Source organism: Ursus maritimus, unplaced genomic scaffold (genome assembly GCF_017311325.1).
Source record: "Ursus maritimus isolate PB19 unplaced genomic scaffold, ASM1731132v1 scaffold_27, whole genome shotgun sequence".
Classification (NCBI taxonomy): Eukaryota; Metazoa; Chordata; class Mammalia; order Carnivora; family Ursidae; genus Ursus; species Ursus maritimus.
Genome location: NW_024425230.1, coordinates 815,213 through 841,160, shown reverse-complemented (window position 1 = coordinate 841,160; position 25,948 = coordinate 815,213). Strand labels below are relative to the sequence as shown.

General features: G+C 37.4%; 1 protein-coding gene across 1 annotated transcript in view; it reads right to left on the bottom strand.

Annotated features, from left to right (window-relative positions):
- OCA2 (OCA2 melanosomal transmembrane protein) overlaps positions 1-25,948 on the bottom strand; it is a 456,357-nt gene that overhangs the window by 201,289 nt on the left and 229,120 nt on the right. The window contains exon 19 of the mRNA XM_008706322.1: positions 4,377-4,504. Within this exon, the coding sequence (XP_008704544.1) occupies positions 4,377-4,504 (128 nt within the window). The remainder of the gene's footprint in view (positions 1-4,376; positions 4,505-25,948) is intronic.

Here is a 25,948-nt window from a genome sequence, read left to right as displayed (position 1 = left end):
TTGACACCATATGGCAACTTAAATCCATACAAAGAAATAAAGAGCCATGGAAAAGGTAAATACAAATTTATAAAAGACTGTATGAATATATGTTTTCTTCTCTTTGTTTAAAATAGATTGCATAAAATAATAATGATATGACTATGTTAAGCATATAACAAAGATATAACATATGTAACAATAAAAGCACAAAGAAGAGATGAAAAACTGGAGCTATATTGGAGGAAGATTTCTATGTTTTGCTAGAAGGAAGTTACTGTTAATCCAAAGTAGACTGTAATAAATTAAGATATAATTCCTAACTCCTGTAACCATAAGAAAGTAATTTAAAAATATGGTATAAAAAAAGAAACAAAAAAGAGAACTTAAATGGTACAGAAGAAAATATTTATTTAACACAAAGAAAGCAACAAAGAAGAAGAAAAGAACAAAAAAGAAATGAGATAACAAAAACAAATAGCAAAATGGCAGACATAAACTCAACAATGAAATAATTTTATTAAATGTGAACGGTTTAAATATTTCAATCAAAAAAATTGTGAAACTGAATTTTTTAAAATGGTAGCCCAAAAGAACAGTAAACAAAAGAGGATTAAAGTGGCTATATCAATATCAGTCAAAATAGACCGCAGCACAAAAATATTACTAAAGAAAAGAAAGGACACTTAAGAATGAAAAAAGCTCAATTCATTTGGATGATATAATAATTCTAAAATATATGTGTCTAACAACAGATCCTCAAAATACATAAAGCAAAATGAACACTCTTGAAAGAAAAAATACACAATTCAACAATAATGACGACTTCAATATCCCACTCTCAATAACTGATAGAACCACTATATATCACATACCTGTGATATGTGAGATTTAAAACTGTTAACAAACATGACATATCTGACATTTAATAGTACATTCCACCAAACAACAGCAAAAAATACATGCTTTTCAAGCACAAGTGGAATATTCTCCAGGAAAAGACCAAATTCTAGACCACAAAACCAGTCTCAATAAAATTAAGAGACCTGAAATGATGGAAAACACACTGAATTAAATTAAAGATCAAAAACAGAAGGAAATATGGGCAATCCTCAAATATTTGGAACTTTAAAAACATACTTCTAAATAATCTGATTCAAAAAGAAATTACAAGGAAAATTAGAAAATATTTGGAAGTAAATGAAAATGGAAGACAATGCACATAATTTAAGGGATGCAGAGAAGTGGTGCCTGGGGAAAATATATAGCTTTAAATGCCTATATGAGAAAATAAGAAAGATTTCAAGTCAATAACTTAAGGTTCCTCATTAAGAACCCAGGGGGAAAAAAGGAACAGTAAGTCAAGGGCAAGTGTAAGAAATGAAATAATAAAGGTGAAATGAAGGAGAAAACAATGAAATAGAAAAAAACATGGACAAAATCAATGAAATTAAAATTCACACTTTTTAAAAAAGATTAACAAAATTGTCCAACTTCACCTACACTAATCAAGAAAGAAAGACACTAATCACGAAATCAGAAATGAGAGAGGGGGCATCACTAATGCCTTCACAGAAATAAAAAAAGTATTATAAGGCAATATTATAAAAAACTTATGCCAAAAATAAAGAATTTAAATGAAATAGACAAATTCAGAAAAGGCAAAAATTACTAAAATTTACTCAAGAAAAAAATAGACATCTGAATAACCAAAGAAATTGAATTCATAAAACAAACACAAAACTTCCCCACAAATTAAATTCTAGGCCCAGATGGCTTCACTGAACATTTCAATCGAATATTAAAACCAATCCTTCACAAACTCTTCTACAAAGAACACTTCTCAACTTATTCTACTATACTCATTCAGTATTATGCTGATACCAAAGCCAGAGACATCACATAAAAATAATACAGACTGATATCCCTCATGAATATACAAACTGAATTCAACAATTTATTATGCACCATGACCAAGTGAGATTTATTCTAAGAATGTAAAATAGATTTAACATCTGAAAATCCATCAATGTAGTGTACCATATTAATAGATTCAAATTAATAGACTCAAGGATAAAAATCACATGGTATTCTCAACAGATATAGACAAGGATTTTTCAAAATCCAATATATATTTCTGATAAAAATTCACAACAAACTAGGAATATATTGGAACTTTTTTAACCCAATAAAGAGCTTCTATTAAGAAAAACCTAGAACAAACATTATGCATAATAGTGAAAAGCTGAATGCTTTGCCCTAAGCTCAGGAACAAGCTATGGATGTCAATGCTCACCACTTTTATCCAACATTGAACTGGAAGTTCTAGCCAAAAAGACAAGAGAAAAAGAAAGAGAAGGGAAAATAGGAAAGAGAGGAAGGGAGAGACTGTGAGCTAGTTAGAGGCATCCAGATCAGAAAGGAAGACATTAAAATGACTTTATTTGCAAATGATATGAAAGAAAATTCTAAGGAATCCAAAAATAACTACTAGACTAAAAAATGAGTTCAACAAAGTCACAGAATACACATCAATATAAAAAATTAATTGTATTTCTATATGATGGCAATGTACAATCAGAATTAAATAATATATTTAATGAAAGATTAATATATAAAAGACTATTATGACTCAAAAAAGAAAAAAAAATGAAAAGTGGTGAAAAGTCTTCAATAGAAATTTGCCAAACATATAAAAGTGACTAATAATATGATGTTGAATATCACAATGAGATACCACTTCACACCTACTAGAATGTCTAATAATCAAAAAGAAAGCCAATAGGCTATAGAATGTAGAGACACTAGAATCCTATTACAGTACTGGTGAGAATGCAAAATGGTGCAGCCACTGTGGAAAATATTTTGGCTGTTTCTTAAGAAGCTAACCTTAGCATCTACCTAGCATCTACCTCAAAGAAATAAAAATATATGTCCACACACAGACTTATACACAATGCTTATGACAGTAATGTTCAAAAAATTCAAAATTGGAAACAATACAAATATTCATCAAATGGTGATTGGGTAAATAAAATATAGCAAATCCACACAGTGGAATAATATTCAATAATAAAAAATGAAATAAAGATACATACAAGGACATAAATAAAACTCAACATTATTATCATTATTCTAATTAAAGAAACCAGACAGAAAAGACTATACAGTACATGATTCCTTTAGATAAAATGTATAGGAAAGGCAAATAAATAGAAAAATTAGTGGTTGCTAAAGCTGGAGTTGGGAGCTAGAATTAATTGTAAAAGGACATGTGGGATCTTTTTGGATGATGCCAATGTTCTGAATTTATTAAAAATCATTGAATTATAAAACTTAACATGGGTGAATTTTATGTTATGTAAATTACATCTCAATAAAGTTGTTTTAAAAATTCCATTGTTTATTCCATCAACACAAAGTGAAGCATAAAACTGGGGAAAATATGCCCAAAACCCAGATGAGATAGCAATTTATACCTGAAGTAAATATGTAATCAAGGCAGAGACTTTCAAAGTCCAATCATGAAAACAGTCAGCAGAAATTTCCCCTCCATATTGTATGTGGGAAGAATATCCAGAGTAAAAAAGGTGAAGTTTTTGAGTAGGGAACCAAGGACCTCAAATGTAATTCACAACTCCCCGAGTGATTTGTAGGGATTAAATTAGTCACTTGATTACATCCACGCATGAGTAAAGACAAAAATTACAAAAATTCAAGGGACCTGTCTTAAAGACAATTAGGGGGGAGAAGTGTCAAAGTTTTAATCCAGAGAAGAAATAATACTGAATGGGTCTGTCATCAGCAAGTTAAGGTAATTAATGTGAGACATTTGGTGTGCTTGAGGACATCCTTTAGGGAGTAGTATTTTTCTGTGTCATCAAACCTTGTATTTGAGGGGGACACAAATTCATAAATCAAGTCTCAAGATTGAACAATAATGTAATTTTTGAATAAATGTTATAACAACTATAACTAAAAGAATATACATTATCCATTTTCTTTGATGTAGTCTTTTCCATGATAACAATATTTACTTAAATATTACAAAATGAAACAGATCATCAATATAATATTACCCTGTCAATTTGCTATAACAAGTCATTAGAGCAAATTCTACTTTATAGCAAATGAAATTTGAACAAGTTTACAAACCACAAAGATAATTTTTTAAGAAAGCAACCAAAAAAAAAAAAAAACCAACCAATTTTATCAGAAATATTTAGGTGGCTGAGATAAAAGCTGGTTTAACTTAAAATATTCTAATTACAACCTCCATCATTTTCTCCTTGGTGAATATGTGAAAAGACTTATAGATTTGGGCTTTTTTCATTCACTCAATAAAATACGAAATATAAAAGGTAAAAGATTACGTTGCAAAAGTTCTAAAGCCTTACCTCCATCAGAACAAAGAGTGCTGCAAAGAATAGAAGAGTTGCCCATTCCACTCGGTGTAGAATTATCTCAAAATCATGAATATCAGCTAAAATTAGCAACCAGATGGCACCCAGAATAGCAATCCACCCTGAAAAACAAATAAGTGGACATGTAGACATAGATGTAGTTCAATTGTTAACACACTGAGTTTTTATCTTCTGATTGTTTTCTTTGTTGAAGAAAATTTATACTCTGCAAGCTGAGCATATTTAAAATGTATAATTTATATTTTGGCTAATGTATATATCCACAAAACCAATAATACAATCAAGATAATGAAAACATTCACTATCCCCAGCAGTTTACTAATGTTTGCTTTCTTGTAACCCCTTTAGCTCCCCCTGTAACCCCACCCTACCCCCAGGAACTATTCATATCTTTTCTTTCACTATAGATTAGTTTACATTTTCTATATTTTCTGTAGATGCAATCATACAGCATGCATTCTTTTGTCTGACCACTTCCATTTCAACACAACTATTTTAAGATTCTTCAGTGTTGGTTTGTAGATCAATAGTTCATTATTTTTCATTATTTAGTAGTACATCATAGTATGGCTATGGGATGTTGGACATATCTATTCACTGTTGATGGGACATTTGGATTGCTTCCATTGTTTGACTAGTACAAATGAATGTGCTATTAACTTTCATACACAATTATCTATAAATGCATATGTTTTCAGTTCCCTTGGATAAATACCTAGGAATGGAATAGTTGATCATATGATAGGTTAATATTATAAAATATTTCTATTTTAAGAAGCTGTGAGACTGTTCCAATATAGTTGTAACATTTTACAATGCCCCCAGGAGTACATGAGAATTTGTTACCCCAGATTTTCAACACTGGGTCAGCCTTTTTAGTGTTTGACATTCCAATGAGTATGAAGGGTATTTGTTGTAGTTTCAAATTGCATTTCTCAAAAGGCTAATGATGTTGAGTGATTTTTCATGTAGCTATTTGCCATCCATAGATCTTTTGTGAAGTTTTTGTTCAGTATGCTCATTTTTTAAATGATTAGGGCAAATGAAACACAGAATAAGTAGAAGAAAAGAAAGAATAAGAATTGGAGCAGGAATCAGTGAAATAGAAAGTGGAAAAATATTACAGCAAAGCAATGACACTAAAATTTGATTCTTAGAGAAAATCAAGAAGGCTGATAAACCTTAGCCAATTTGAATAGGACAAAACATTAGAGGACAAAATTTGCCAATACCAAGAAAAAGAACAGTGACATGACTATAAATTCTATAGACATGAAAAGAGTACTACTTTGGGGTGCATGGGTAGCTCAGTCGGTTAAGTGTCCAACTCTTGATTTTGGCTCAGGTCATGATTTCAGGGTCATGAGATCAAGCCCTGCTTCAGGTTCCTCTTTCTCCCTCTGCCCTCCCTGCCGCCCCTAAAATAAATACATAACTCTTTAAAAAGAGAGAAAGAGTACTAGTTTTCTATACCGGCCAAAACAAATTACCACACATGTAGTGGCTTAAAATAAAACCCACTTCTTATATCACAGTTTTCAGATGTCAAAAGTATGGTGGGCTCAGCTACCTTTAGGACTAGAGCCTCATCAAGACAAAATCAAGGTGGTGCCACCTTCCTGGAGGCTCTAGGAAAGAATCTGCTTTCTTATTAATTCAAGTTGTTGACATAATTCACTTCCTTGCAGCTGTAATATTGAGGCCCCAATTTCCTCACTGGCTGTCACCCAGGAGTTGTTCTCACTTCTAGAGGTTACCTACATTCCCTGGGTCATGACACATACCCTCATCTATCATCAAAGCCAGCAACAGTAGGTCAAGTCCCTCTCACACTTCAGATCCCTTGCCTCTTCTTCTGTTTCATCTCTCTAACTGACTCTTCTGTCTTCTACTTCTTTTAAGGGCCCATGTGATTACACTGAGAACACCTAGATAATCAAGGAAAATCTTGTATTAAGGTTTGTAACCTTAATTCTATCTGCAAAGTCCCTTTGCCACACAACATAACACATGCAGACATTAACATCGGGAATTAGAGTATAGACACCTTTGAGGGGTCACATATGGATTAATTTGGAAAGAGCATTTTAATAATGTAGGGTCTTCTGATTTATGAACATGGTATGTATCTCCATTTATTTAGGTCTTCTTTACAAAGGTTTTCCTAAGAATGTTCTGTAGAAATTCCAGCCATCTTTTCTGCTGAAATTAACAAACGGATTCTGAAATTCATATGGGAATGCAAAGGACCTAGAATAACAAATACGACCTTGAAAAAGAAGAGAGAAGTTGAAGATCACACATTATCTCACATCAAGACTTATTATAAAGCTACAATAGTCAAAACAGTGTAGTATTGCATCAGTACAATCAATTTGATCAATGAAGAATCCAGAAATACACCTATACATTCATGGCTGATTGATTTTCAACAAAGGTTCAGTGACAGTTCAGTGAAGAAATAGTATTGTTTTCCACAAATGCTACTGGAGCAATTGGATATCCACATGCAAAAAAAGAGAAAAATTATTTTACTCTGATCTGTTCATTGAATCATATACAAAAGTTAACTAAATGGATCATATGCCTAAATGTAAAATTTATAACTATAAGATCCCTAAGGTAAAATATAGAAAAGTCTCTTTCTTCCTGGGAAATTTTCTTGGATACAGCACTAAAAGTATGATCTATAAAAGGAAAATTTTATTAATTGGACTTCCTGCTTCTCAAATGTCGCTGTTAAGTAAACACAAAGACAAGCCACAGACTAGGAGAGAAAACTGCAAATTATTTATCTCATAAAGGACTCATCATATCCAGGATATATTCTGCAAAATTCTCAAAACACAACAATAACAAACAACTCCATTAAAATGGAGAAAGTTTTGAACAGACACGTCACTGTAGAATATATAAGGATGGCAAATAAGCACATGAAAATATGCTCAATATCACTAATCATCAGGAAAATGCAAAGCAAAACCCTTACTACATACCTTAGAATGTGTAAAAACAAAAAGCCAGACCAAACTAAGTATGGACAAAGATGCAGAGAAACTAGAACTCTCATATACTGCCAATAGAATTGTAAAATGTTATTACAAGCATTTTGGAAAACAGTCCAGCAATCTTTAAAAACATTGCCCATAAATCTACCAAATTATCCAACCATTCCAATGTAGGTATTAACTCAAGAGAAATTAGAGCATTACTTCCAGGTTGTTTAATTTATTGGCATAAAGCTGTTGATAAAAGTTTCTAATGATCCTTCCTATGTCATTGGTGTTGGTCGTGATCTCTCCACTTTCATTCATAATTTTATTAATTTGGGTCCTTTCTCTATTCTTTTGAATAAGTCTGGCCAGTGGCTTATAGATCTTATTTATTCATTCAGAGAACTAGCTTCTAGTTCTGTCAATCTGCTCTACTGTGTTCCTGGGTTCTAATTCATTGATCTCTGCTCTAATCTTGATCAACTGCCTTCTCGTGCGTGGGTTAGGCCTGTTCTTCTGTTCCAGCTCCAGCTCCAGCTTCTTGAGGTGAGAATACAAAAACTGCATTTTTAGGTTTTTCTATTCTTTTGAGTGAGGCTGGGATGACTATGTATTTTCCCCATAGGACTGCTTGGCTGTGTCCCATAGGTTTTGGACCAATGTGTTTTCATTCTCATTGGTCTCCAAAAATTGCTTAATCTGACTTTCATTTTCCTGGTTTATCCAATCACTCTTGAGCAGGATGGTTCTTAGTTTACAAGTGTTTGAGTTTCTTCCAAATTTGTCCTTGTGATTGAGTTCCAGTTTCAAGGATGGTGGTGTAAGAATACGCAGGGTATAATCTCAGTCTTTTGGTATTCATTGAGACCTGTTTTGTGACCCAGTATATGGTCTATTCTGGAGAAAGTTCCTGGAAACCTATAAACTACCAAGACTGAAACAGAAAGAAATTGATTATTTAAACAGACCAATTAATTATGAAGAGATTGAAGCAGTGATCAAAACCCTCCCCCAAAACAAGAATCCAGGGCCTGATGGATTCCCTGGGGAATTCTACCAAACATTCAAAGAAGAAACAATACCAATTATCCCAAAGCTGTTTCAAAAAATAGAAACAGAAGGAAAACTACCAAACTCATTCTGAGGCCAGTATTACATTCATCCCCAAACCAGGCAAAAACCCATTCACAAAGGAGAATTACAGACCGATATCCCTCATGAATATGGATGCCAAAATTCTCAACAAGATCCTAGTTAATAGGATCCAACAGTACATTGAAAGGATTATCCATCAAGACCAAGTGGGATTCATCCCTGGGATGCAAGTGTGGTTCAACATTCACAAATCGATCCATGTGATACATCACATCAACAAGAAAAGAGTCAAGAACCATATGATCCTCTCCATTGATGCAGAAAAAGCATTTGACAAAATACAACATCCTTTCCCAATTAAAACCCCTCAGAATGTAGGGATAGAGGGTACATTCCTCAATATCATAAAAACCATCTATGAAAAGCCTACAGCAAATATCATTCTCAATGGGGAAAAGCTGAAAGCCTTTCCCTTAAGATCAGGAACATGACAAGGATGCCCACTCTCGCCATTATTATTCAACATAGTACTAGAAGTCCTTGCAACAGCACTCAGACAACAAAAAGGGATAAAAGGTATCCAAATCGGCAAAGAAGTCAAGCTGTCTCTCTTCGCAGATGACATGATATTCTATATGGAAAACCCAAAAGACTCCACCCCCAAACTACTAAGGTGGTGGGATACAAAATCAATGCTCAGAAATCAGTTGCATTTCTATACATGAACAATGAGACTGAAGAAAGAGATATTAGGGAATCGATTCCATTTACAATAGCACCAAATATCATACGTTATCTCAGAATTAACTTAACCAGAAACGTAAAGGATCTATATTGTAGAAACTACAGATCACTCTTGAAAGACACTGAAGAAGACAAAAAGATGGAAAAATATTCCATGATCATGGATCAGAACAATAAACATAGTTAAAATGTCTATGCTACCCAGAGCAATCTATACTTTCAATGCCATCCCGATCAAAATACCAATGACATTTTTCAAAGATCTGGAACAAACAGCCCTTAAACTTGTGTGGAACCAGAAAAGGCCTCAAATCACTAAGGAATTGTTGAAAAAGAAAAACAAAGCTGGGGGCATCACGTTGCCAGATTTCAAGTTATACCGCAAAGCTGTGATCACCAAGACAGCATGGTACTGGCACAAAAACAGACACATAGACCAATGGAACAGAATAGAGAACCCAGAAATGGACCATCGGCTCTTTGGGCAACTAATCTTTGATGAAGCAGGAAAAAACATTCGGTGGAAAAAAGACAGTCTCTTCAATAAACGGTGTTGGGAAAATTGGACAGCTACGTGCAAAAGAATGAAACTTAACCACTCTCTCACACCATTCACAAAGATAAACTCCAAATGGATGAAAGACCTCGATGTGAGACAGGAATCCATCAAAATCCTAGAGGAGAACATAAGCTGTAACCTCTTTGACATTGGCCACAGCAACATTTTTTCATGACACATCTCCAAAGGCAAGAGAAACAAAAGATAAAATGAACTTGTGGGACTTCATCAAGATAAAAACCTTCTGCACAGCCAAGGAAACAGTCAAAAAAACTAAGAGGCAGCCCACAGAATGGGAGAAGATATTTGCAAATGACACCACAGATAAAAGACTGGTATCCAAGATCTACAAAGAACTTCTCAAACTCAATACATGGGAAACAAATAATCAAATCAAAAAATGGGCAGAAGATATGAACAGACACTTTTCCAATGATGACAATCAAATGGCTAATAGACACATGAAAAAATGTTCAAAATCATTAGCTATCAGGGAAATTCAAATCAAAACGACATTGCGATACCACCTTAAGCCAGTTAGAATGGCAAAAATGGACAAGGCAGAAAACAACAAATGTTGGAGAGGATGTGGAGAAAGGGGATCCCTCTTACACTGCTGGTGGGAATGCAAGTTGGTACAGCCACTTTGGAAATCAGTGTGGAGGTCCCTTAAAAAGTTAAAAATTGAGCTACCCTATGACCCAGCAATTGCACTACTGGGTATTTACCCCAAAGAGACAGACGTAGTGAAGAGAAGGGCCATACACACCCCAATGTTCATGGCAGCATGTCCACAATAGCTAAATTGTGGAAGGAGCTGAGATGCCCTTCAACAGATGACTGGCTTAAGAAGATGTCATCCATATATACAATGGAATATCACTCAGCCATCAGAAGGAACAAGTACCCAACACTTGTAGCAACATGGACAGGACTGGAGGAGATTATGCTAAGTGAAATAAGTCAAGCAGAGAAAAACAATTATTATGCTGGTTTCTTTTTTTTATAATAATTTTTTATTATGTAAGTCACCATACTGTATATCCTTAGTTTTTGATGTAATGTTCCATGATTCATTATTTGCATATAACACCCAGTGCACCATGCAATATAATATGGTTTCACTCATTTATGGAACATAAGAAATAGCAGGAAGATCTGTAGGAGGAGTAAGGGAAGAATGAAGGGGGGGTAAACAGAAGGCGGAATGAACCATGAGAGACTATGGACTCTGGGAAACAAACTGAGGGCTTCAGAGGGGAGGAGGATGGGGGATTGGGATAGGCCAGTGATGGGTATTAAGGAGGGCACATATGGCATGGTGCACTGGGTGTTATACCATATTGAACTCAGGGACCAAACACTGCCCACAACAGAAAAAGATAACTTCTGAAGATGACTAGCCTGAAGGATAAAGTGGCCAGGACACAAAAGCAGAGTGCATGCAGTACACATTGGACACGCTTACTGAAGCACCAGGCCCTGGGGAACAGGGGACACTACAAGGTAGGGCACTATAGGACATATTCTTCATAAGGCCATTGCCCTCTAGAACAAGAGAAATATCTGACTTTTACAACACATAGAAACAGTCACAGAGACTTAGACAAAATGAGAAGATAGATAAATCTGTCCCAAATGAAAGAACAGGACAAGGCCACAGCCAGAGATCTAAGCAAAACAGATATAAGTAACATGCCTGACGGAGTACTTAAAGCAATAACCATAAGGATACTCACTAGACTTGAGAAAAGAGTGGAAGACATCAGTGAGACTCTTAACACAGAGATAAAAAGGAATCAAAGGTGAAGAGTGCAATAAGTGAGATTAGAAATATACTTGAGACAATGAATAACAAGCTGGAAGGGGCAGAGGAATGAATTAATGACCCAGAAGACATAGTAATGGAAAGTAATAAAGCTGAACAAAAATCAGAAAAAAAAAGAATTATGCAAAGTAAGAATAGACTTAGAGAACTCAGCAACTCCATCAAGTGTAATGACATTCATATTATACGAGTCTCAGAAGAAGAGCAAGAGAGAAGCAGGGAAGAAAATATACTTGAATAAATAATAGCTGAAAACTCCTGTAATCTGGGGAAAGAAACAGATATCCAGATTCAGGAGGCACAAAGAAACCTAACAAAAATCAATGGATAAATTCCTAGAACCATATAAGCTACCAAAAGTGAAAATAGGAAGAAATAGAAAACAGGAACAGACTGATAACTAACAAATAAAATGAATCAGTAATCAAAAAACTTCCAACAAACAAAAATCCAGGGCCAGATGGCTTCATGGGTGAATTCTACCATACATTTAAAGAAGAATTAATACCTATTCTTCTCAAACTACTCCAATAAAACCAGAAAAGGAACGAAGACTTCCAAATTCAATCTCTGAGGCCAGCATTACCCAGATAGCAAACCAGATAAAGACTCCACTAAAAAAGAGAACTATAGGCCATTATACATGATGAACATGGATGCAAAAATTGTCAATTAAAATAACAGCAAACTGAAGCCAACATCACATTAAAAAAATCATTTGCCACAATCAAATGGGATTTATTCCTGGGTTTCAAGTGTGTTTCAATATTCACAAATCAATCAGTGTGATACACCACATCAATTAAAGAAATGATAAGAACCATATGATCATTTCAATAGATGCAGAAAAAGCATTTGACAAAGTGCAACATCCATTCATGATTTTAAAAAAAAATTTCAACAAAGCAGGTTTAGAGGGAACATATCTCAACATACTAAAGGTCATCCATGAAAAACCCACAGCTAAGATCATCCTAAATGGAGGAAAACTGAGATCTTTTCCTCTACAGCCAGGAAAAAGACAAGGATGTCCACTCTCATTACTGTTATTTAACATAGTACTGGAAATCTTAGCCACAGCAATCAGACAACAACAAGAAACAAAAGGCATCCAAATCAGCAAGGAAGAAGTAAAACTTTCACTATTTGCAGATGACATCATACTCTATGTAGAAAACCAAAAAGACTCTAGAAAAAAAAATAGCTGGAACTGATACACAAATTCAGTAAATTCTCAGGATACAAAATCAATGTGCTGAGATCTGCTGTATTTCTTTACGCCAATAATGAAGCAGCAGAAACAGAAATTAAGGAATCAATCTCATTTACAATTGCACCAAAAACCATAAGATACTTAGGAATAAACCTAACCGAAGAGATGAAAGACCTATACTCTGAGAACTAAAAAACACTTATGAAAAAAATTGAAGATGACACAAAGAAATGGAAATGCATCCCATACTCATGGATTGGAAGAACAAACATTGTTAAAATGTCTATACTACTGAAAGCAATCTACAGATTCAATGCAATCCCTATCAAAATACCAACAGCATTTTTCACAGAGCTAGAACAAACAATCCTAAAATTTGTGTGGAGACATAAAAGACCCCAAATAGCCAAAGCAATCTTGAAAAAGAAATCAAAGCTGGAGGCATCACAATTCTGGACTTCAAGTTACTTCAGTTACTACAAACCCGTAGCAACCAAGACACTACGTGACACAGTATGTGTTACAAAAGTAGATACATAGATCAACAGAATAGAACAGAAAACCAAAAATGAACCCACAACTATATGGTCATTTAACCCTCAACAAAGTAGGAAAGAATATGCAATGGAAAAAAGTCTCTTGAACAAATGGTGTTGGGAAAACTGGACAGCAACATGCAAAAGAATGAAACCAGACCATTTTCTTACACCATACACAAAAATAAATTCAAAATGGATGAAAGTCCTAAATGTGAGTCTTGAAACCATCAAAATCCAAGAGAACACAGGCTGTAACTTCTTTGACATCAGCCATAGCAACTTCTTACTAGATACGTCCTCTGAGGCAAGGGAAACAAAAGTAAAAAACAGACTATTGGGACTTCTTCAAAATAAAAAGCTTCTGCACAGTGAAGAAAACAATCAACAAAACTAAAAGGCAACCTACAGAATGGGAGAAAATATTTGCAAATGACATATCTGATAAAGGGTTAGTAACTAAACTATGTAAAGAATTTATAAAATTCAATACCAAAAAGTGAATAATCCAATTAAAAAATGGGCAGAAGACATGAACAGACATGTCTCAAAAGAAAGGCATAGAGATGGCTAACAGACCTGTGAAAAGATGCTCAACATCAAACATCATCAGAGAAATGCAAGTCAAAACTACAATGAGATATCACCTCACACCTACCAGAATGGCTAAAACCAACAACACAAGAAACAACAGGTGTTGGCGAGGATGTGGAGGAAAGGGAATACTCTTGCACTGGTGGTGGGAATGCAAACTGGTGCAGCCACTCTTGAAAACAGTATGGAGGTTCCTCAAAAAGTTAAAAACAGAACTACCCTACACACAATCGTGCTATTGCACTACTAGGTATTCACCCAAAGAACACAAAAATACTAATTCAAAGAAATACATGCACTCCAATGGTTATAACAGCATTACCTACAATAGCCAAATTATGGAAACAGCCCAACTGTCCTTTGATGAATGAATAAAGAAGATGTGGTATATGTATCTACACACACAGTGATGAATATACTCAGTCATTAAAAAAGAATGAAATCTTGCCATTTACAATGACATGGATGGAGCTAGAGAATGTCATGCTAAGCAAACTAAATCAGCCAGAGAAAGACAAATACCATATGATTTCACTCGTATTTGTAATTTAAGAAACAAAACAAGCAAAGGGAAACAAAAGAGAGAGGCAAAACAAGAAACAGACTCTTACCTATAGAGAACAAACCGATAGTTATAGGAGAGGAGGGAGATGGTGGGATGGGTTAAATGGGTGAGGGGAATTAAGGAGTGTACTTGTGATGAGTACTGGGTATTATATGAAAGTGTTGAATCACTACTTTGTATACCTGAAACTATAATTACACTGTATGTTAACTAAGTTTTTCAATAAACTTTTTTAAAAGTTTATATGTACTGATTGATTCCAATTCCTTCTATTACCCTTATCTTACCTTTGAGAGCTTAAATGCAGATAATTTTCTGGAAAACAACAGTTATTGCATGTGACCTCTGGAGTTTGGAGATCTATCCAAACTACCTCTTGTAGTACCTTGTACCAATTATCCTTCCTTATATCTGTGTTCCAGAGTATACCCACTTCTATACTCTTTTTTTTTTTAAAGATTTTATTTATTTATTTATTTGACAGAGATAGAGATAGCCAGTGAGAGAGGGAACACAAGCAGGGGGAGTGGGAGAGGAAGAAGCAGGCTCCCAGCAGAGGAGCCTGATGTGGGGCTCGATCCCAGAACGCCGGGATCACACCCTGAGCTGAAGGCAGCTGCTTAACCGCTGTGCCACCCAGGCGTCCCTCCACTTCTATACTCTTGAAAGATCAGTCTTCTCACAATGTCAGAGAAAAGACCTATTCATCTGGTCCTCTCTGGTTGTCTTCTTAACCTGAACTGTTTTATACGTCACTCTTGGATGCTTGCTCTGTGTAAGGCTCTGAGCTTAAAAGTTATGGGTGGAAATGTAAGCAAGAGACCACTGTGAAGTTTAAGGGATTCAGCATCCGGCAGAGAACATACACAGTAAGCAAACAGTTGTATTTGACGTGTGTGTACATACAAACCATCAGGAGGCCCTCACAGTGAGGAAAAAAATGTGATTGGGAGATTTCACACACACACACACAAAAAGTGATATTCAGGCAAGATCTTAGAGGATGGATAAATTTTCCAGGTAAAGAGGGAGAGGACATTCAAGATAAAGGTAAAGCATATCCAAGGACAGAGCATCATGAAAGAAGATGTCAAAGTGACATCAACAAAATGGTGGAAGGGCAGTTCCAAGCTCTGGTCCTGTATCAAAAATCAAACAGAAATGGGTGATGGGTATTAAGGAAAGTGCTTGTTAGGATGAGCATGGGTGTTATATGTAAGTGATGAATCACTAAATTCTACTCCTGAAACCAATATGACACTATGTGCTAATTAACTAACTAGAATTTAAATAAAAATTTGAAACAAAAAAATCAAACAGAAACTGTTAAAATCAACTTTTTCAGAACTCCATAAAAGAGCCAAAGGCTTATAGCAACCAAAAAAATATTGAAGCAAGAAAAAGACAATTTCAAAATGGTAGGAAAGCTTTGTGGCATTTTTACTTGCCCCATCCTAACCCCTCCCCCGCAATTCAGTAGTCTAGAAATGGTGGCAGCCTGTGTTCCCAGTGTGAGACATCCCCAGACCAGAAAGAGCAGGGCAGACCTTGTTCATAAATTATTGTCTTAATTTTAATCTGAGTGGAGGCTAACTGAAGGACTCATGCAAAGCACTCATTCCTGTTCCATCTAATTCAGAACTCAGGCCAGAAAAGTGGCAGGCATTGTTCAAAAATACTGCAAGCCAAATAACAATCCACAGAGGCCTGAGGGAAAGATTATGGTTTAAACACACAATAGGCAACCTGAGCACAGGAGCAAAAGCCGGGAAATTATGACATTCAAAAGCAGCCGTGTATTTGGGGGAATAAAGAAAGCCACATGCATGCCCAGAGAAAGATCTACGCTCAGAAAAGGCTAGAGAATTCCCTAAGAGTTCACCACGGGCTGATGCCTAGTCTTAAGCAATCCTGGCTAAGAGTGGAGGTACTATTTGTTTTCATTTGTTTTTGTTTTTTAGCTCCTGGCTTTCAAGGAAATTTCTTTTTTTAAGTTATGTTCAATTAGCCAACATAGAGTACATAATTAGTTTTTGATGTAGTGTTCAATGAGTCATTAGTTGTGTATAATACCCAGTGCTCATCACAACGTGTGCCCTCCTTAATGCCCATCACCCAGTTACCCCATCCCCTCACCCTCCTCCTTCTGTAACCCTCAGTTTGTTTCAAGGAAATTTCTATCAAAACACTAGCTGAACACATTAAAAAACAGATTTCATGGACCATACATGACAAGGAATATAGCTTTATGTCACACTGTTTATAAAAACTAATTCCAAATTGATGAATGACTGATATATTAGATCTAAAACCATAAAATTCTTAGAAGAAAACATACAGGTAAGTCTTCATGACTTTGAATTTGGCAATGGATTCTTAGATATGACACTAAATATAAAAGCAACATATGAAAAAATAGATAAACTGGACTTTATAAAAAAATTTTTTATAGAATTTATAGCTTTATTTTTTTGACATCCTAAGTGTTGTTGCTTTGTTTTTTCAAATAATATTTTTTTATTATATTATGTTAGTCACCATACAGTACAACCCTGGTTTATTAAAAACTTTCGTGCATCAAAAGGCATTACCAGGAGAGTGAAAAGACAACCTATGGAATAGGAGACAATATTTAGAAATCATATATCTGATAACACTTAGCATTTTACTATGGAGAATATATAAATACATAAAACTCAAAAACAAAAGGACAAACAACCTAATCTTAAAAATGGACCAAGGATTTGAATAGACATTTCTCTGAAGATCTACAAATGTTCAATAAGCATATGAAAAGATGTTCATAATCATTAGTCCTTAGAGAAATGTAAACCAAAACCTCAATGAAATACCATTTCACACCTAGTAGAATGGTTTTAACTAGGAGAAGAAACAAAAAATAAGTGTTGGAGAGGATGTGGAAAAGTTGGAACTCTTGCACATTGCTGGTGGGAATGTATAATGGCACCACTTGTGGAAAACAATTTTGCAGTCCCACAATAAGCTAAACATAGAATTAGCATATGACCCAGCAATTCTGTTCCCAGGCATATACCCAAAATAAACTGAAATTAGGAACTCAGATACCTGTATACCACTGTTGATAGCAGCATTATTCACAATGGCCAAAAAGTAGAAATAACCCAAGTATCCATCAATAGATGACTGGGTAAACAAAATGTGGTATAGACACAAAATGGAAAGTTATTCAGCCATAAAAATAAATGAAGTTCTGATATACGTTCTAACCCAGATGAATCAGAAATCATTATTCTAATTGAAATAAGCCAGACACAAAAGGACAAATACTGTATGTTTCCACTTATATGCAATATCCAGGTTAGGCAAATTCATAGAGTTTGAAGGTGGATTACAGGTTACCAGGGGCTGGGAGTACAGGGGAAGAGAATGAGGGATTATTATTTAATAGTTACAGAGTTTCTGTTTAGGGTGATGAAAAGTTTTAGAAATAAATCATGGTAATGGTTACACAACACTGTGGATGTAATTAACATCACTGAACTGTACACTTAAAAATGGATAAAATGGCAAATTTTATGTGATATATTTTTTACCACAATAAAAAAATAGAAAATCAGAAGGCCTTAAATAGCATGGAAAGGTTTTGGGGGGACCTCGTTCTGTAGACAGAGAAGTCACTGAAGTTCTTTTAAGCAACGGAGCCTGATTTTTCCATGCATGTAGCTTTGTTGCCTGACTAGATTTTGTTACTTTTCTCTGAATTCTCCAGGGCGCCTACCACAGTACTAAAGACAAATATTGCTTATCTTTTCCATTATATCTGATGGCTGATTCCTTGATTTCTCTCAAAGACAGTTTAAATTCTCAGTAAAAAATTACACCAATTGCACTTTCCTTGGATAATGCTTTTCGACAAACCAGAAATGGCATCCCATTGCTTGCTCTGCCATACGGCAGTAAGAATCTCTGAGTCAGTAAAAACACAAGTTATCGTTCATGATCCTGGGAGAAATTTTGTCAGGACAGGACGATAGACACTCCACTGGGACTCTCTCTATAGTTCTACTTTTCCTTATCAGTTTGTGGAGACCCGAATTTTCTTCCAGTCCAAACTCCTGTCATAGTACTCATCAATCGAACTTCAGAACAGGTTCTTCATTCACAAAGCTTTCTCATGTCAGGAAAATTTCCTGCAATAACCTACAATTGAACGAGGTCCCACCTTGTCCCTACAAAATCTCAATTTCTCCCATAATTTTAATCACGCAGTCTGCAGAGCCAGCAGCAGCACTAATCAAACTGCCTGTGCATGAGCATATCTGCTTGGAAATATCTGGTGCCTTTACTGAGGAGTCCAAGGGGCACCTTCTAACATGTTCCCCTGGGTCACTATCAGAAATGTTCCATTCTGTTCTCATTCAGCGCTGGCTCCTTAATGACAGCCAGCAAGTGATAAAGGATGAAGTGGTGGATTCTTTTATAGTGTGCTGAAGAAAAGACTGCTGATGGGGACATCACAATTTCCAGCTTCACATTCTACTACGAATACTAAGAATGTGCCATTAAGACTTTTCTTCTAAAAATTAAAAGTTCAGTTGACTGGAGATGTGTAAGAATAAAAAGCAACATTTATCCAAGTTGTCTTTATCGTGTGGAGCTTCTATCAACTCCTTCCTTGAATGGGCATTAATCTCCACCAAGAGCTTTACCATTCTTTATTTATTTATTTTTTTTAATAATGATTTTTTATTATATTATGTTAGTCACCATACAGTACATCCCCGGTTTTCGATGTAAGGCTCGATGATTCATTAGTTGTGTATATCACCCAGTGCACCATGCAATATGTGCCCTCCTTACTACCCATCACCGGTCTATCCCATTCCCCCACCCCCCTCCCCTCTGTAGCCCTCAGTTTGTTTCTCATAGTCCATAGTCTCTCATGTTTCATTCCCCCTTCTGATTACCCCCCCTTTCTTTATCCCTTTCTTCCCTACTGATCATTCTAGTTCTTATGTTCCATAGATGAGAGAAATCATATGATATTTGTCTTTCTCTGCTTGACTTATTTCACTTAGCATTATCTCCTCCAGTGCCGTCCATGTTGTAGCAAATGTTGAGAACTCGTTCTTTCTGATAGCTGAGTAATATTCCATTGTATATATGGACCACAACTTCTTAATCCAGTCATCTGTTGAAGGGCATCTCGGCTCCTTCCACGATTTAGCTATTGTGGACATTGCTGCTATGAACATTGGGGTGCATATGGCCCTTCTCTTCACTACGTCTGTATCTTTGGGGTAAATACCCAGTAGTGCAATGGCTGGATCATAGGGTAGCTCAATTTTTAACTTTTTAAGGGACCTCCACACTGTTTTCCAGAGTGGCTGTACCAACTTGCATTCCCACCAACAATGTAGGAGGGATCCCCTTTCTCCACATCCTCTCCAACAATTGTTGTTTCTTGCCTTGTCTATTTTTGCCATTCTAACTGGCGTAAGGTGGTATCTCAGTGTGGTTTTGATTTGAATTTCCTTGATGGCTAATGATTTTGAACATTTTTTCATGTGTCTGTTAGCCATTTGTATGTCTTCATTGGAAAAGTGTCTGTTCATATCTTCTGCCCATTTTTTGATTTGTTTATTTGTTTCTCGTGTATTGAGTTTGAGAAGTTCTTTGTAGATCTTGGATACCAGTCCTTTATCTGTAGTGTCATTTGCAAATATATTCTCCCATTCCGTGGGCTGCCTCTTAGTTTTTCTGACTGTTTCCTTGGCTGTGCAGAAACTTTTAATCTTGATGAAGTCCCATAAATTCATTTTATCTTTTGTTTCTCTTGCCTTTGGGGATGTGTCATGAAAAAGGTTGCTTTGGCCGATGTCGTAGAGGTTGCTGCCTATGTTCTCCTCTAGAATTTTGATGGATTCCTGTCTCACATCGAGGTCTTTCATCCATTTGGAGTTTATTTTTGTGTATGGTGTGAGAGAGTGGTCAAGTTTCATTCTTTTGCATGTAGCTGTCCAATTTTCCCAGCACCATTTATTGAAGAGACTGTCTTTTTCCCACCGGATGTTTTTTCCTGCTTTATCAAATATTAGTTGCCCAAAGAGCCGAGGGTCCATTTCTGGGCTCTCTATTCTGTTCCATTGGTCTATGTGTCTGTTTTTGTGCCAGTACCATGCTGTCTTTGTGATCACAGCTTTGTAGTACAGCTCGAAATCCGGCATTGTGATGCCCCCAGCTTTGTTTTTCCTTTTCAACAGTTCCTTGGAGATTCGGGGCCTTTTCTGTTTCCATACAAATTTAAGGACTATTTGTTCCAGTTCTTTGAAAAATGTCCTCGGTATTTTGATCGGGATAGCATTGAAAGTGTAGATTGCTCTGGGTAGCATGGACATTTTAACTATGTTAATTCTTCCAATCCATGAGCATGGAATATCTTTCCATCTTTTTATGTCTTCCTCAATGTCTTTCAAGAGTGATTTATAGTTTCTAGAATATAGGTCCTTTACGTCTCTGGTTAAGTTAATTCCAAGGTAACGTATGGTTTTTGGTGCTATTGTAAATGGGATGGATTCCCTAATTTCTCTTTCTTCGGTCTCGTTATTCGTGTATAGAAATGCAACTGATTTCTGAGCATTGATTTTGTATCCCGCCACGTTACTGAATTGCTCTATAACTTCTAATAGTTTGGGAGTGGCTTCTTTTGGGTTTTCCATATAGAGTATCATGTCATCTGCAAAGAGAGACATTTTGACTTCTTCTTTGCCAATTTGAATACCTTTGATCCCTTTTTGTCGTCTGATTGCTGTTGCAAGGACTTCTAGTACTATGTTGAATAATAGTGGCGAGAGTGGGCATCCTTGTCGAGTTCCTGATCTTAAGGGAAAGGCTTCCAGCTTTTCCCCATTGAGAATAATATTTGCAGTAGGCTTTTCATAGATGGCTTTTATGAGATTGAGAAATGTACCTTCTATTCCTACACTCTGAAGGGTTTTAATCAGGAAAGGATGCTGTATTTTGTCAAATGCTTTTTCGGCATCGATTGAGAGGATCATATGGTTCCTGAGTCTTTTCTTGTTGATATGATGTATCACGCTGATTGATTTGCGAATATTGAACCACGCTTGCATCCCAGGTATGAATCCCACTTGATCGTGATGGATAATCCTTTTAATGTACTGTTGGATTCTATTAGCAAGTATCTTGTTGAGGATTTTGGCGTCCATATTCATTAGGGAAATCGGTCTGTAATTCTCCTTTTTGAGGGGGTCTTTGCCTGGTTTGGGGATCAAGGTAATATTGGCCTCATAGAATGAGTTTGGTAGCTTTCCTTCTGTTTCTATTTTTTGAAATAGCTTTAGGAGAATAGGTATTATTTCTTCTTTGAATGTTTGGTAGAATTCCCCAGGAAAACCGTCCGGGCCTGGAGTTTTGTTATTTGGAAGGTTGTTTATCACTGACTCAATTTCTTCATAATTAATTGGCCTGTTTAAGGAATCAATTTCTTCCGGTTTCAATCTTGGTAGTTTATAGGTTTCCAGGAAGGATTCCATCTCTTCCAGATTGCTTAGTTTATTGGCATATAGCTGTTGATAAAAATTTCTAATAATCCTTCCAATTTCAATGGTGTTCGTCGTGACCTCTCCTTTTTCATTCATAATTTTAATAATCTGGGTCCTTTCTCTTTTCTTTTGGATAAGTCTTGCCAGTGGTCTGTCAATTTTATTGATTCTCTCAAAGAACCAGCTTCTAGTCCTGTTGATCTGCTCTACTGTACTTCTGGTTTCTGCTTGATTGATTTCAGCTCTAATTTTGGTCAACTGCTTCCTCGTGCGTGGATTAGGCCTGTCCCTCTGTTGCTGTTCCAGCTTCTTGAGGTGAGAATATAAAAACTGCATTTTAGATTTTTCTATTCTTTTGAGTGAGGCTTGGATGGCTATGTATTTCCCCCTTAGGACTGCCTTTGCAGTATCCCATAGGTTTTGGACTGTTGTATTTTCATTCTCATTGGTCTCCATAAATTGTTTAATTTGATTTTTGATTTCCTGGTTTATCGAGTCATTCCTGAGCAGGATGGTTCTTAGTCTCCAAGTGTTTGAGTTTCTTCCAAATTTTTCCTTGTGGTTGAGTTCCAATTTCAGAGCGTTGTGGTCTGAGAATATGCAGGGGATAATTTCAATCTTTTGGTATCGGTTGAGACCTGTTTTGTGTCCCAGAACATGGTCTATTCTTGAGAATGTTCCATGGGCATTAGAATAGAATGAGTATTCTTTGGTTCTGGGGTGTAGTGTTCTATATATATCTATGAGGTCCAACTCGTCGAGTATGGCATTCAAAGCCTTTGATTCTTTGCTTAGTTTTTGCCAGGGTGTTCTGTCTATTTCTGAGAGTGGAGTGTTGAGGTCCCCTACTATTAATGTATTTTTATTTATATGTCTCTTTATTCTGGTTAAGAGTTGGCTTGTGTATCTTGCTGCTCCCCTGTTGGGGGCATATATATTTATAATTGTCATATCCACTTGTTGAATACTTCCCTTAAGAATAATATAGTGCCCTTCTGCATCTCTAACTATAGTCTGTAGTTTAAAATCCAATTTATCTGATATGAGAATTGCTACCCCAGCTTTCTTTTGAGGTCCATTTGCGTGAAAGATGGTACTCCATCCCCTTACTCTCAGTCTGAATGCATCTTTGGGTTCGAAATGAGTCTCTTGTAGACAGCAAATGGATGGGTCATTTCTTTTTATCCAATCTGCAACCCTGTGGCGTTTTATGGGATGGTTCAAACCATTTACATTAAGACTGATTACTGAGAGATATGATTTTAATGTTGCCATGTTGCCAGTAAAGTCTTTGTTTGTATTGGCTGTGACTTTCTGTTCTGTATCACTCTTGGGGCCTTTTTACTTTTATAGAACCCCCCGTAATATCTCCTGTAGGGCTGGTTTCGTGGTTACAAAATTGGTTAGTGACTGGCGATTCTGAAATGTCTTTATTTCTCCATCAATTCTGAATGACAGCCTTGCTGGATAAAGGATCCTTGGCTGCATGTTTTTCTCTGAAAGAGCTTTAAATATGCTCCCCCAACCCTTTCTCTCATTCCAGGTCTGTGTAGACAGGTCTGACGTAATTCTGATGCTTTTGCCTTGGTACGTGAGAAATTTCTTTGCCCTGGCCGCTTTCAATACTGTATCCTTGCATCTAATATTTGCGAATTGCACTATGACGTGACGTGGCGTAGGTTTGTCGTGGTTGAGCTTGGGAGGGGTCCTCTCTGCCTCTTGGACACGAATGTTTGTTTCCCTTGCTAGATTAGGGAAGTTTTCAGCTACAATTTGTTCAAATATCTCTTCTAGACCTCTGTTTTTCTCCACCCCCTCGGGGATGCCGATGATTCTAACATTGGATCGTTTCATTGAGTCAGTAATCTCCCGTAACCTACATTCGTGGGCGTGGATTTTTTTAAGACCATCTTCTATTTTCATTTTTTCCTCTATTAACCCATCCTCCAATTCACTAACCCGTTCCTCTGCTTCTGCGACCCTGGCCGTCAGAGCCTCTAGTTTTGCCTGCATTTGGCTCATAGAATTTTTAATTTCTGTCAGATTCGCTCTCATTTCTGTCCTTAGGGATTCTATATTCTCAGTAACCTTTTCGTTAATAGTTTTTTCAATTCTACTCATCATTTTGACCATCGTTACTCTGAATTCCATTTCTGATAATTTGGTTACATCCATATCCATTATTTCTGTGGCAGAGGCCACAGAATCACTGTCTTTTCTTTGCTGGGGGGGGCTTCTCCTTCTTGTCATTCTGATGAAGAGAGGTTGCGGGGTTTCCAGAGCCCAAATTATTGACTGGGTCCCAGGCCGTGCCCCTTGTTTTATAGGGATCTTAGGGATGTGGGCTTCTTCTTTAAAGATTTTATTTATTTATTTATGTGGCAGCCAACCAGCGAGAGAGGGAACAGAAGCAGGGGAGTGGGAGAGGAAGAAGCAGGCTCCCAGCGGAGGAGCCCGATGAGGGACTCCTTTCCGGAACGCCGGGATCACGCCCTAAGCCGAAGGCAGGCGCTCAATGACTGCGCCACCCAGGCGCCCGGGTTGTGGGCTTCTTGATTTTTCAGCCTGCCTTCTGTGTTCTGGGGGAGGGGCCTGCCGCGCCAATACTCAGGCAACCCTGTTTGGGTAGAGTCTCCGTGTCCCCTGCGAGGGAGGATGGGGATGGGCACTCTCTGAGCCGGTATTTCCAGGCTTTTGTTCTCTGGCGGCTTTCCCTGGCGGTTTGCTGTGCCTCTTCTGAGAGTCAGAGCAGCAGCGGCCAAATTTCAGCCTCTGTCACGGAACAGAAGGATTGCGGCCCGTTCTCTACTAATGTTCTGGCCACTTTAACTCTGTTTCTGTTGGTGCTGCTCAACCCTGCAGCGTCCCGGGATGTGCGCCCCACACCCGGCGTCCACTCACTTCAGAGACAGCGCGTCTCTGTCCCTTTGTGTTTCAATGCCGCCAGCCACCGCCGCCTCGTCTCTGTCCTTTGTGTTTTCTAATGCCACCAGCCACCGGCGGCCCCTCAGAAGCTCCGGGTCTCCCGGTCTCAGTCTATGCCCGGTGAGCACACACCGATTCCGGAGTTTCGTGAGCGCTGGTGGCGCGCGCACCGGTTCAGGGTCTCAGTCTGCTGTTTCGCGGGTGCCGACCGCTGATCCGCCGGCTCCCCGTGCAGGTGGCCACGCCAGCCGCCAACCGCCGGCAGCCAGCGTCCGGGTTCCCGGTCTCGGTCTGGATCCCGTGAGCACACCGGGATTCCGGTGTTCGGAGTGCCTGGTGGCGCGTTCCGCGGCTCACCGGTCTCAGTCCGCTCTCTCACGGGTGCCCTCTGTGGGTCTGCCTGCTCCCCCATGCAGGTGGCTGCCGCTTTCCGGCGCCCAAGCGCGGCGGCTCCCTCCCCTTCCGTTTATCTTCCGATATCCGTGCACGGTTTACGTCTCCCCTCTTTGTACCTCAATACTCAGCGCTGGAGATGTTCATTTGTAGAGATCCAGATGCATCATCCTGCTTCTCAGGCTGATTCCGTGGTTATTTAGGCTGGTCTGGTACCTATCCAGCTCGACTCAGGGGACCGGCTGAAAAAGGGGTCCCCTACTCCTCCGCCATCTTAACTCCTCCCCCCAAGAGCTTTACCATTCTTTAAAATGAAACCTTTGGGGTGCCTGGGTGGCTCAGTGGTTAAGCATCTGCCTTCAGCTCAGGGTGTGATCCCGGCGTTCTGGGATCGAGCCCCACATCAGGCTCCTCCGCTGGAAGCCTGCTTCTTCCTCTCCCACTCCCCCTGCTTGTGTTCCCTCTCTCGCTGGCTGTCTCTATCTCTGTCAAATGAATAAATAAAATCTTTTAAATAAATAAATAAATAAATAAATAAATAAATAAATAAATA